This window comes from Rutidosis leptorrhynchoides, chromosome 7, assembly GCF_046630445.1.
Source record: "Rutidosis leptorrhynchoides isolate AG116_Rl617_1_P2 chromosome 7, CSIRO_AGI_Rlap_v1, whole genome shotgun sequence".
Classification (NCBI taxonomy): domain Eukaryota; kingdom Viridiplantae; phylum Streptophyta; class Magnoliopsida; order Asterales; family Asteraceae; genus Rutidosis; species Rutidosis leptorrhynchoides.
Window position 1 is genome coordinate 335,752,667 of NC_092339.1, and position 13,552 is coordinate 335,766,218.

The 13,552-nt window shown below is 35.4% G+C and overlaps 1 protein-coding gene and 1 long non-coding RNA gene across 7 annotated transcripts; one reads left to right on the forward strand and one right to left on the reverse strand.

The window, feature by feature from the left end:
* Positions 1 to 365: 365 nt before the first annotated feature.
* On the reverse strand, positions 366 to 4,284 carry LOC139857261 (uncharacterized). Of its 6 annotated transcripts, none has more exons than XR_011762435.1 (7): positions 4,131 to 4,284; positions 3,934 to 4,012; positions 3,704 to 3,771; positions 3,571 to 3,632; positions 1,170 to 2,226; positions 879 to 943; positions 366 to 778 (listed from the first exon to the last, which is right to left on the reverse strand). It is a non-coding gene; the product is annotated as an uncharacterized lncRNA (long non-coding RNA). The 6 variants fall into 6 exon arrangements; XR_011762436.1 differs by having other exon boundaries at positions 3,704 to 3,841; XR_011762439.1 differs by having other exon boundaries at positions 1,170 to 1,231; positions 1,339 to 2,226; positions 3,704 to 4,012.
* Positions 4,285 to 4,760: 476 nt separating this feature from the next.
* Positions 4,761 to 5,435, forward strand: LOC139860322 (FBD-associated F-box protein At3g52670-like). The gene has a single exon (XM_071849089.1). The coding sequence runs from the start codon at positions 4,761 to 4,763 to the stop codon at positions 5,433 to 5,435; it is 675 nt and encodes a 224-aa protein (XP_071705190.1).
* The last annotated feature ends 8,117 nt before the right edge of the window (positions 5,436 to 13,552 follow it).

Sequence of the window (13,552 nt, forward strand, 5' to 3'; positions counted from 1 at the left end):
CTACTCATCGGTGTAAAATTTGATCCTATTTGAGTATTGATCACATTTGATTAATACTGTTCACAGTTATATGATCAAATAACCCAAATTTTTACAATAATAAATTTGTTGCCTTTCAAAAAAATAAAAAACCTTTTGGAAGTCATTACCTATGGAATAAATGAATGAAGGCTAAAATAATCATAACAAAATCACACGAGTTGATAATAACAAGAGTTATGGGTTCGCGCGTTGCTGCTAATTTTTTTCCACGATTTTTACATCGATCATATTGTTGTTCTATCAATTTATGTTTGCATCATTCATGCAGCAACCCATTAAAAAACGAATGACATAAGACATAAACACCACATTATCAAACCTCATAAAACTTAAACCTGATATTGATATTAGAAGTAATAAATCCACATTATCAAACATTAAAGACTACACAATGAAGATAACATAAAACTGACAGAGAATAAGGTATACTTTAAAAAAGCTAAATCGTTTCCGAATAAGTTGATATGAATCTATTAATCGAAGTGATTGAACCTGTGGTGCCTTTATGATTCCTCAATCCCTTTATGTATATCGTACCACAAGCCAGTAGCCCGCCTGCATTTCTAGTGGAGAGGCCAAGTTCGTGACCACCTAGTTAAATAACCCGTGATTTCACGGGTTTTTTAAATGATTATGTAGCAAGTTGACATAATCATTAGTTTGAAGCCAAAAGTTACCTTGAACAGTAGCAAGTTGACAATGGTCTTCTTTATCATCATCAATATCTTCAATGTAACTAAAAAAACAGAGTTGTTTAGTATATGAAGTGGATAGATATCTCATCATCACGATCTCATTTATTTCCGGAGCTTTGATATTGAAAGACTAAAACTTACAAATGATATGTTTAGAAGACTGCAATTTGCTATTCTACTTGAACAAACTAACGATTAATCAACACCTATTTTAATACAAATAACATACAAAGTTTCCAAATTTTAATAATCAAACTTAACGGTAGTTTGGCTTTATGCTAGAAGTATCTTGCATATACCATGTATAATTAACATTAAATACAACTAAATTGAGCTTCCCTCATATCTTCAAAAGCAACATAACAAAGGCAACATTGATTGGAAAATAACCAAAAAGAAAAATGAGGTGCATTTTTAAAGGTTAAAACTTACTTGTTATTCCTCGTCAATTCTGAAAATCTGTGCTATTCGTATGTGAAAGGATAACACTTCTCCTGCACATCCCAACAATGAACATCAAATATAACTAAATGAGTAACATATAGATAATTAGATAATGACACATTAAAAAAGAGACTTTCTCACATAATTACTTTTGTACCGTTAAGCGCAGTTTCCCCTGTATCTTTTACATTAGCGTAGCAAAGGGAAGATTGATTTAAAAAAAATTCAAAAAGAAATATGAGGCTCAGAGTTATGTACAAAGTGAAGGAAAAAAACATGGTTCGCCATGGTTGCAACATTTGTTAAGACAATAGCTTGCAAAAAAAAATAAAAAATAAAAAAAAAATAAAGAAAAAAATAACAGAATGCAACTTAGCACATAAGCTCGTCAAATTGTATCTCTCAACACTTGCATTAGTATAGAAATATTAACACAGTTGCCCTATACACCCATCTATACTTATTCCTTATGCCTATATAATGTGAAGAAAATGAAGCCATTGTAAACTTCCAACGCTCGTGTGTGAAACGGGTCAAACCCAAATAAGTATCACTTTAGCTTATATAATCATATATTTGCATATACATATATCACCAAAACATAATATACATTTATATTATCTAGATATCAGACATGATTACCATAAAAAATTAGCTTACCATCACAGAAATGCATGGTCCAAAATAAGTTCAAACATAACAGCCTTGCAGGTTCATTACAACTAATTCTAACAGCCATGCGGAATACAATTTCCCTAAACTTTGAAGTAGATTATTACTGTATCACAACTATTCATAAATAATTGAAAGTAAATCGAGAGTTTGCACACAACTGGAAAATGCAAAACACAACTTAAACTTAAAGCTTTAAATTACGTGGAAGAACCAAACCCGATCGTATTATGCATAAACTCTACTGGAAAAAAATTCACAAAGGCGAACAACAAAATTGAAAAAATAACCAAGCAACTGACTGGAAGAAACCAAAATTAAACAAAACACTACACCTCAGGCGATGAGAGGTCGGTTGAAATCATAGAAAAACCTGCACGAAAGCACAAACAAACAGCAAAAAGTTAAAAAAAATACCCCCAAAAAAATGGTTCCCGCGCAAAAAAATGAACAATTATGAGAACAAATTGATAAGATTCAGATACATATATATACAATACCTATAATTCTATATACATAGGTATATATATATATATATATATATATATATATATATATATATATATATATATATATATATATATATATATATATATATATATATATATATATATATATATATATATATATATATAGTGGTAGGATCAAGAGGGAAGTAACCAATCGGGGAGAAGCGGAGGGAAGCAATTTTTTATTTTTATTTTCGTTTTTTGAAAAAACTTTGTTCACGAACATTATAGATTGGATGAAAATAAGAACATTTAGAAAAGACACTTCGTGATGAATGTTATTATTTTGGCGGGAAAATGCTCGAAGAAGTAATATATAACAATTATCGTGTTTTTCGAGCGTATGTTGAGGTTTTAGACATTAGAGTTTAGATATTATGGTTTAGATATTAGGGTTTATAGGGTTTAGATATTAGGGTTTAGAAATTTAGGGTTTAGATTTAGGATTTAGATTGAGTTTTTTACACGAACGGTTTAGGGTTTAGGGTTTGGTGTTTTGGGTTTATGGAATAAATCCAAAACACCAAACCCTAAACCCTAAACTCTAAATCGGGCTAAATTTTACTTCACAAAACATGAAGAAAAAAAACGTTAACATTCTTCACGAACAATATTATCTTGAATGTTATTTTTGTCGATAGTTTTCCCTCCAAAATAATAACATTCATCACGAAGTGTCTTTTCTAAATATTCTTATTTTCATCCAATATATAATGTTCGTGAACAAAGTTTTTTCAAAAAACGATTTTTTTTGCTTCCACCGTTTCCCCCTGATTGTTTACTTCCCCATTGATCCTGCCCCTATATATATATATATATATATATATATATATATATATATATATATATATATATATATATATATATATATATATATATATATACATATCCTTGAGCTAGAGCTAAACATTTTAAACAAATTTTAACATAAAATGTTTTTTTTTAAATAATGCATAATAAGTGAAAGAGACATACATTGACGGAGATAATTGTGTCAAACGGTACAAATCGGATCAAATCTTGAATTAAAACATACATTTTCAGAAAATTTAAAAAGAACAAAACAAAATACATATAACTAACAATACAACTATCAAATAAATTTCCAATCTAAATTTCGAATTAAATAAAAGTATTCATGTATGATAGAAAAAAAAAAAAAAACATAAAATTCTAGCTGCCGTTAAACAACTTGAACTAAAGAGCACCTGATGAAATGCAAGTTCCCTATTTGAAGTAACGAAATTAGTGGTTGTCCAGCACCATGTTTCTGCAATCACATCCGAAAACATCAACTTAGAAAACACAACATAATCAAAATATTAATTCAGGGATGATTACCTGCTTTGAAGTGTGGTGCATATTCAATCCCAAAGATCCATAACATCGAGCACAAAATTGCGGTATATCTTTACAGAAAACTAATTAAAGTAAAATTTAAAAGTAGCTAGTTGGACATCCATATCCATACTCAACCTCCTACAATATCATTGCTAAATTACATCGATACAAATAATAACTTTTATTTATCAATAAAAATTAAAGAATAAATTCAATTGAAAGAAACTTACATTTCAGTAAATAATTTGGGGATTATAGGCTTACAAATAAGGGTTTCAATTTCAGCATCCATAGAAATCGATTTAAACCCTAAAATTAAAAAAAAAAAAAAATTAAAAAAATGAACAGATCAAGGGTATAAGAAAGTTAAAAGAAAGAATCGAACAATTGAAAAGAAAAGCACACAAATTGAAAACGTGTTTCATACCTATTTAACATACGTACTCAAAAAAATTAGGGTTCCTGGCGATTTTGCGATATAATCGATTGAAGGTCGGGAAGAAGATAAATGGATGAAATCTGATGATGCGATAATGAAGACGTGTATGAGCTGTTGGTGGAAGGTGATATTGTACCTCAAAGTATGGTGGAAGACATGGAAGTGTCTGTACACTACCTTAGTCAAATAAATAAAGATGAAGGGAAAAAAATTGTATGGCTGAGAAGTAACCGCATTAATTTTAATTTTGTGTGTGTTTTTTTTTTTTTTTAATCTCAAAATATGTGAGAAGTGGTGAATAGTATGACTTTGTGAGAGGGAGGGTGCCACGTGGACCAATCAATTACATCAAACCCTAGTAGGATAATATAGTAGTAGTTCAGTACCAATTGTTATTGGACTAAGAAAAAAATAAACATTATCTAGAGTCTTGGATGGAGAAAACTTACTAATATTCAGGAAATATTATATAAAATGGTTTCAGAAAACATTATCAAAAATGATGCATAACTTGTCTCCGTTTAATTAAAGTTGTAGCTTGAATAGTATGTGTTGTAGAGATTCTGTTTACCATCTTCTGATTCTTGCTATATGTTATTTACTTGCAGAATAGTGAGAATGAATGTAGAAAGCGATAGATTAAGCAACTTGTCAGACGATCTCATCCACAAAATTCTCTCGTATATTGACACCAAACAAGCTATCAAAACTAGCATTTTGTCATCTAGATGGAAGAATACTTGGAAGTCAATCCCACATCTCGTTTTCTCTAGTCACGATCATAATTCGATACTTGAATTCTCAGAGTCTGTTAATCGTGTTCTGTTATCCCGCAATCATGAAATAGATTTGTCCTATGTTAAACTTAGTTTTTATGAAAAAGTTAGCCAAGCGTTTCTCAAAACTGTTATGAACTATTCGTTTTTGCACAATGTCCAAAAGATGACTATCATTTGTTCGCACAATGAACGTCATAGAGAGTTCCCTCTTTCTCTTTTTAGTTCTCAATCTCTCAAAGATCTCACTTTGATTGGACTTCATTTTTACATCAAGATCACATCATCTTGGGATCTACTAGCTTTAGCAACATTGCATCTCGAATCTGTCTTCGTCCCAGAGGAAAATGCTATCAAGTTTGGTGGTCTATTTTCCAAGTGCCCAAACTTGAAGAGTCTTTCCTTAACCACCTGCCGCGTAGATGGAAGGAATGGTTTCACCATTTCCCACTCTAATCTTTCTAATCTCACACTTAAAAATGGAGGGATTATAGCCAAAATGCCCATTCCCATGTAGTTTCTTGCGCTGGAGCCCAAAAAAAAAACAATTGCCAGATCGCCCTCGCAAGACGCAAGGTGCCTTGCGAGTTGACCTCGCAAGGCGCAAGTTTGCGTCCTTGCGTCTTGCGAGCTTGCGACCTTATCTGATTAGAAATACGATTTTGTGGATAAGATTTCGTCAGATATCATAGATTTTTACGGATAATATTTTGTCCCTATATATAGATTGACCCTGAGACTTTGAAATCACAGTCTCATAAATATTTCAAAATTTTTCAATGCAGAGCTTATACCCACGTTAAGGTACTATTTTAACCACTTTTTCACTAATTTTTGTCATTATGAATTGTGTTAATGATGATAAATTTGTTGTTAATATATGTTGTGGGGGTTCTTTTTTGTACATTAACAACATACCCATATATATGCCACGAGATTGTTTTAGAATTCGGTTAAGACTCCCAATTGCGCCCGTAAAACCAATGAATCGGAGAATATTGTTAAAAAATGTTCTTAAAAAGATTCAATTCCCACCGAATGCAGCTGTTTCAATGAGATACGTTTTTAATAATCAAGTTTTTGATATTACTGATGATGATGAAGATTTTCTAGAGTTTTTACAATATGCAATTGTAAATGCTCCTATTGATATTTATATTGTCGATAGAGTAATAATGCATCAGCCACAACGGATTCCAGAAATAAAATTCTCGACAAACCAGCCACTACTACAACAAAACCAAGAAACACCCACACCAAAAAAACCAAAATCACCAAAACCACCAAAACACCAACCACAACAATTATTACTACAAAATGATACCGAAGAAAACCTTGCAAGCAACAATTTGGAAGCGGAAGAACCTGAATTGCCACTTCCTAACATAGAAGAGTTTGATTTGCATAACTATGGTATTGAAAATGTATGTAAAATTAAAGAATTAGACCACCCGTTTGAGGTACCTCTTGTCGAAGATAGTGATTCAGATGGAAGAAAAGACGAAGATGCAGAATTCCAATATGAAGAAGAAAAGCAAGATCCGTTCTGGACTATGCCAACTCTTTTGAGTCAGCATGTGGAAGAGCGCGAACAGACGACTGAAATACCAACCACGTATAGGGTGTCAGATTTAATTAAAGTCCGTCAAACTTTCTTGAACAAAGAAGAGTTTATAAACACCCTATTTACAAAATGTCTTGAAGAAAACTTCCAAATAAAGCCTGTAAAGTCAGACAAATCTCGATACACCGCTAAATGTGTGTTGCCAAACTGTGAGTGGAAATCTAGTGCTTACAGTATACGATTCACTGAAAACTTTATGGTAAAGAAACTGCATGACGTACACACATGCTCACGCACACTAATTATGGGAAACAATAAACATGCAACCAAAAAGGTGTTGGGTAGTATGCTTGTGGATTCATTCAAATCTGCAAACCGGAAATATAAAGCAAACGATATACGTGCGGATATAGGCAGCCAATTTGGTGTCAGCATATCTTACAATCAAGTATGGAGGGCCAAATGTCATACATTACAGATGCTTCGTGGGAGTAGTGAAGAGTCGTACCAAATGCTTCCAATTTACCTACATAACATTAAGATTCACAACCCCGGAAGCGTAACGAATTTGATCACAGACAAAGAAAATAGATTTCTGATGTGTTATTATTCCCTTGGCGTAGTTGTAAGTATCACTATTACCATTTAATATGTATATTTTAAATTTTGCGTTCCTTGCGTATCGATTAAAAAATTAAAAACATATTTGTTTTAACATTGTTCATTCCTGCAGATTCAATCATTTGTTCAACATTGTCGCCCGATAATCATCGTCGATGGAGCGCATTTGAAGGCAGGATATTTGGGTACAAATTTAGTTGCTGTTGCGATGGATGGCAATAATGGAATTTTGCATTGGCTTATGGAATTGCTGGCGGCGAGACAAACGAGTCTTTGGATTGGTTTTTGGGCAACCTACGAGACCATTTAATGACTTGGGGAATGGGTGATCGTATGTCAGAGCTTACTTTTATTTCGGATCGAGGTTTGCCAATAGCACATGGTGTTTCAACCGTGTTCCCCGAAGCGTTTCACTGTTTCTGCGCTCGTCATTTGTTTGCAAGCATTAAAAGTAAATTGAACAAATTCAAATATTTTGAATGGCATTATTGGAAAATGGTCAAAGCTTATCGTGCGTCAGATTTTGAGGATCATCTTGATGTATTTCGAAGAAGATTGAAAGCGTCTTACAAAATTTTAAGTGATGTCGGGTTCCACAAATGGTCTAGAAGTAGAGCGGAACATGTTAGGTATTCATACCTTACTAACAACAGTGTAGAGTCTGTTAATGCACTATTCGTACATGCTCGAAAACTACCTGTTTGCATGTTATTGGAATTTTTTCGCGCTTCGGTACAAGATTGGTATTTCAAACATCGCAACCAATCGGTTAGTCTTACTTCAACTGTTACTCCATATGCTGAACATAAACTAGCCAAGAGGACGAAAAAGTCAAGAAGATGGCAAGCAATTCCATCGACAAACAATCTAGTAGAAGTGCGCGATGGATGAAAAAATGGCCTCGTTAATCTAGCAGATAAAGTTTGTTCATGTGGGCAGTGGCAGGGATCAGGCATACCTTGCGGACATGTTGTTACAGCAGCACGACTGTTTGGAGTAGCTGATGTTACTCAATTTGTATCTCATTGGTTCACGACAGAAACTTATATAAGTACGTATATAGAACACATCCTTCCTTTGCCCCATCGGTCTGAATGGTCGGATCCGGGGCCCAACGTCCTACCAATTGTAAACCCTCCCATTAAGCCAAAAAGAGCTCCCGGACGCCCAAAATCAACAAAACGTCATCCGTCAACGGGTGAAGACACTGAAAAAACAGTAAGAACATGTACTCGTTACAAAGAACCAGGTCATGGTAGGGATACGTGCAAATCTTCAGTTGATCGAACTGGTGAACCAACCACGAAAAGGGTAGTAAAAACATCGGCCTCAACTTCAAAGTCGAAGAAGGGTAAGGAGAAACTCACTGACAAAGAAGCGTTTCATGCTTATCAGTCTCAATTTTATGCAACGTGCAATCTAGGGAGCGATAATTAGTAAACCAATCTCCAAGTTTCGGTTTATTTTCCGATTGTATGTTTTTTATGTCATATCTTCTCGTTGTAATAAATTCTAGAAGTTTATCTATGTTATGTGTAATAATAATCTATATTTTGGTTTATGTATGCTATCATTAAACCTTGAGTCCAATCATGTACACATACGCAAGGTCGCAAGATAGACCTTGCGACCTTTTACACATACGCAAGGTCGTAAGGTATACCTTGCGATCGCAAGGTCGCAAGTTAGACCTTGCGACCTCATTAACACAGACGCAAGGTCGCAATATAGTCCATCTTTCTTCCAAACCCTGGTCAAATCACAAGATAGTCCATCTTTCTGCATACTGCTACTCTTACAGTCTATTCTTTCCCATCAGAGTCACATTTATATAGACCTACTAGTAAGTACTTGTAATCATATAATTACAAACAACAAGTTCAAACAACACATATACATATCAACAAGGGTACAATCAAACAACCTGTGCAGCCTTTTTAGCATCCCTTGTCGCATCTTTTTCCTCTGGTGGTGGTGGTAGTGTATCAAAACGTGCACGGAAGAACGTCCTTGCCATTCTGTTCCTATATTCCTGTGCAGCCTTTTTTGGATCTCCAATGTCATCAAGCCCCTCCTGTGCAAACACCAGTCTCTCCATATGGATGCACACCCAAACACCACAGTCACCGGTTTGACCTGCCTGCACTGGCACATTACGCCCAGATTCAATCATCAACTCCATACTCTCATTGTTTTGGTAGTAATCTTCAAGCTGTGATTCTGGCATCTTGTTATAGTAGTCAATCGCGTGCAAGTAGATGGGCAAGTTTTCACACAACATTGTGACAACATGTTGTAGTTGTTCACTTGCAAGACCGGGTAAACTGTCGTACACATAAACTTTCATTTCTTCTAACTTTAATGATAGCAGCAAGAAATGTTCTGGGACTCTAAAGTGTAATGGGATCAAGATCTGAAACAGAAAGAACGTTTAGTCAGAAAACCATCCATACGCAAGGACGTAAAATGCACCTTGCATCCAAATAACACGAAGACGCAAGGTCGCAAGACTTACCTTGCGTCTTAGCAAAATAAAAGATGCAAGGTCGCAAGACTAACCTTGTGTCCAAGTAAATAACGAGACGCAAGGTCGCAAGATAGACCCTGCGCATGTTCCAGTTTACAAAAAACATTAACTGATCACTAATTTTAATCAACACCAGATTGATAATTAAAATGCTTACCTGATCACATGAAGACCAAGCTGGATACATTTCATCACTACCATCCCCAAGAGCAATTATATAAGTGTAATTTGGTACCCTAAAGGTAGTGATTCCTTCATTCTCTTTGAAATTAGGATCTTTGGCCTTGGCCTGCTTCAACTTCTCCTCCTTTTGCTTCAACCTCTCCTCCTTCTCCTTCTGACTTAATCCCCAAAATTCTTTAAAGTTTGCTAGCTAAGCCAGGAATCCAGATGGCGTAATTGTCCATCGAGAACTTGTTTTAACCACCTCATGTGGAAACTCAGGAGTGTTAAACATCTGGCTTGCTCTGGGGAGAAATCTCTGACGATATCTTAAAAGAAATGTAGCCCAGCCATTAATGTGCTACAAATTAAGAAGACAGGTTAAGATATTAACTCAATAATTCATGTCATAAACAAAACATTAAGAAGATCACTCACCAAGTTCTCCAACTATCCTGCCTCTCCTAACCCCAGCAAGCGAATCCAAAACTCCGTACCAAGGTAAATGAACTGATCACTTTGAAAGATGAACATGCAACGGGTCTCTTGCTTGCTCTGTATAATTGTCGTGGGATCTTTTGCAGGGGGTGCATGCTTTCTCTGATCTCTCCATGCTCCAGTGGGTGGTGGTTTAAGATAACCTTGATCATTGATAAGTCTGTCGATCATGGCAAAGATTTCTTCTTCACTAGCCCAGTCCTTTTCCTTCCTTTTTCTCTTAAAAGTCACCTTCACATCCTTACCACTTACATTCTTTGGTCCTTCTGTTTCACCAGGGGCAACATTATCAACTACCATAGCATCAGGTTGTCCCCTTTCTGATCAACCATTTACTCATCAACACATTGCTCTTCTGTATCTAGGTTGATCGCATTCATGTTTTCCACCTTCTCAATGACATGTCTGGACAGCTGTGCAAAACAGGAAATCTGGTTAATAAAAACAACATACGCAAGGACGCAATACTAACTTTGCGTCCACAAAGCGCAAGGAGGCAAGACAAACTTTGCGTCCACCAAGCGCTAGGACGCAAGAATAACCTTGCGTCCACATCAGTGAATCAAGAACAACAAATATTTATGCATTTTTTTTATAAAAAAAACACAATTAAAATATTATAATGCAGCAATTTACCTTCTCAATTGGTTTTCTATATCCAGGTGAAGTAAACGGGGACCTTAATGCACGCGTGGGTCGTCTTTCTCTTATTCCACGTCGTATTTGCATCGGAGAAGGGTTGACAATCTCATTGTCAGAGAAAGATTTCTCATAATACGTATCGTCCTAAGCAAATAATAAATAAAAAACAAAAATTATATAAATTCATTGAGAACAAATATTCAAATGCAAAAAATAAAAATAATTAATAAATTTTAATATACCGGATACTCTTGCTCTGGAAAAGGGTTTTCTTCGTATTCCGACAATTTCCTTTTACATTCACTTAATTCATTTTCAACTTTGTCCAACCGCTCTTTAAATTATTTTTCAGTTTTGGATACCCGCTCGGTCAACAACGCTACCACACGATGTAATTCTTGTACCTCGGTATTTTGATGTGTTGGTGTCTGTGTCTGTGTCTGTGTCTCCTCTACAGTTTCTGGAATTATTGGGGTCTCTTCTTGCTGGATCTCCTGTTCAACTAAAGTTCCAAGAAATAATGCGTCACTATCAATCCACCATTGACACTCCTTCTCTGTATCAGTGGGGAAGAGACCACGTATATGTCTCTTGTTCTTGGGACAATCATCCTGCATAATCAAACACGACTTTATACACAAGATAACAAAAAATACTTGGAACTTTTCTGGTCAAACAGATGCAAGGACGCAAACAATTCTTTGCGTCTCCATAGTAGCACGTACGCAAAGACACAAGTACAGCCTTGCGACCACGCTTACCAAAGACACAAGGACGCAGGAATGGTATTGCGTCCTTGCCATTTTCTCTCTGTTTCAACAGTCATTTACCAGTCAATGGTAATTCCAAATATTAAAGCCCACTGACCTGAATATCTAAGAGTTTAATGTAATCAGAGATTCCAAAAGTCTCCGCTGTTGTACGCTTCCAAAAAAGAGCCCTCGGTACTCCATTCTTGTCTGTTTTTGTAGTAAAGGATTCAATGGTACGACGGTAAGCCTCGAGGATCCAAATCTACAAATCATTTTTGTTTAAACAATATCAATATATATATTATCTTTAAATAATAAAACAATTTGAAATCAAACATGTCGTTACCTTAAATGCCCACATAAATCCCGCCAAAGTGTACGCCTTGCCGCTCTCTAATTGGCTTTCCCGAACAACAAACCCTTCACTAACCGCTTCGTAAGTCGGATCCCATATACGAGACCCTCATGGGTACTTATTAACACTTGAAAAATCTTCAACTAAATATAAGAACTTCTTGTTCACCACATGGGCAGATTGTTTACCCATAAAAGCTCTCTCTACAACTAATATGATTGCTAGTCGAACCACATCATCGTCCGAAACACCAACCCGACTACTTTTTAGAAGCTTCTTTTCAATATCACCAATCAAAATGTTTGTGCTCTCTTTAATGGACGGAAATAAACGTTGTCTAATTGGAGCCGTCTCTTTTTCATAATTTTTAGGGATGTAATGTGCCATATCCGTACGGGTACCAAACAAAAACCCCGTTACTAGACAAAATTCACGGCGACCAAATCTAATAGAAAAATTAGGCTTAAATCTAAACCATATGTCATCTTGCTCCTCGGGGTACTTATCATCATCAATACCTTCCGGCCGTACAGTTTTACATTGGAGCATTGCATGTACAAGTCCGGGATCGTTTCCCATGTATTCAAGATCTAACCATACACCAAAACACGTTTGTTTAAATATTTTTATTTGATTTTCGATCATTACTTTCTTCACATCACCTATAATACTTATTTTATTCTTCATCGTCAGTTTACCTTCAACCCATCCCTGTAAAATTAACAATAACAACATCAGCATATGATACGCAAATACGCAAAATTGGTCTTGCGTCCTAAACTATAGGTACGCAAGGTCACAAATATGGTCTTGCGACTTGATTGTGTCCGGAACGCAAGGACGCAAAACGACCATTTTGCCTGGATAGTCAAATTAATTTGACCAGTAACAAATTGTTGTTTCACCAAAACACTATACAAAACAAGACATAATATACACCGTTATTAAAAAAAAAGCAAGAATACGGTTTAATAATGATGATTATCACAGAGACATTTCATCGAACAGTTGGTGTGCACATTTTCAGATTTATATATGAACATATGAAATTGATATACACCTCCCAAATAACTAACATATATAGTGAAGGAATAACTAACCTGCGGATTTGCCATTGTTATTAGGTTGATATCTTGATTTATTTCATAGTTAAAATGGAGCAGACGAAGACGATGGTGACGTAGTTGGTGACGTAGGCACTGGTACGTGGTGGTGGTGGTGAATACGATGGATGAACTGGTGGTAGTGCAGGTGGTAATGGTGGTTTCGATCTACTGTTTGAACGAGAGAGAAGATGATGGATCTTTGCGTATTTGCGTTTGGCTAGGTTTCACGTAATTTGCTTCTCTGCGTCTGTGCATATTTGCGAAGTGTGTGTGTGTCAAGTGAATGTTATTATTAGGTTTATAACCTACTAATAAAAAACACAATATGCAAAGACGCAAGCACGCAAGATCCACAAACTTTGCGTCTTGCGTCTCGCAAGGCTTGTTTTGCGTCTTTGCGTATGCTA

Coding starts and splice junctions, on each gene's coding strand:
- LOC139860322 (XM_071849089.1), top strand. CDS start 4,761: ATGAATGTAGAAAGCGATAGATTAAGCAACTTGTCAGACGATCTCATC.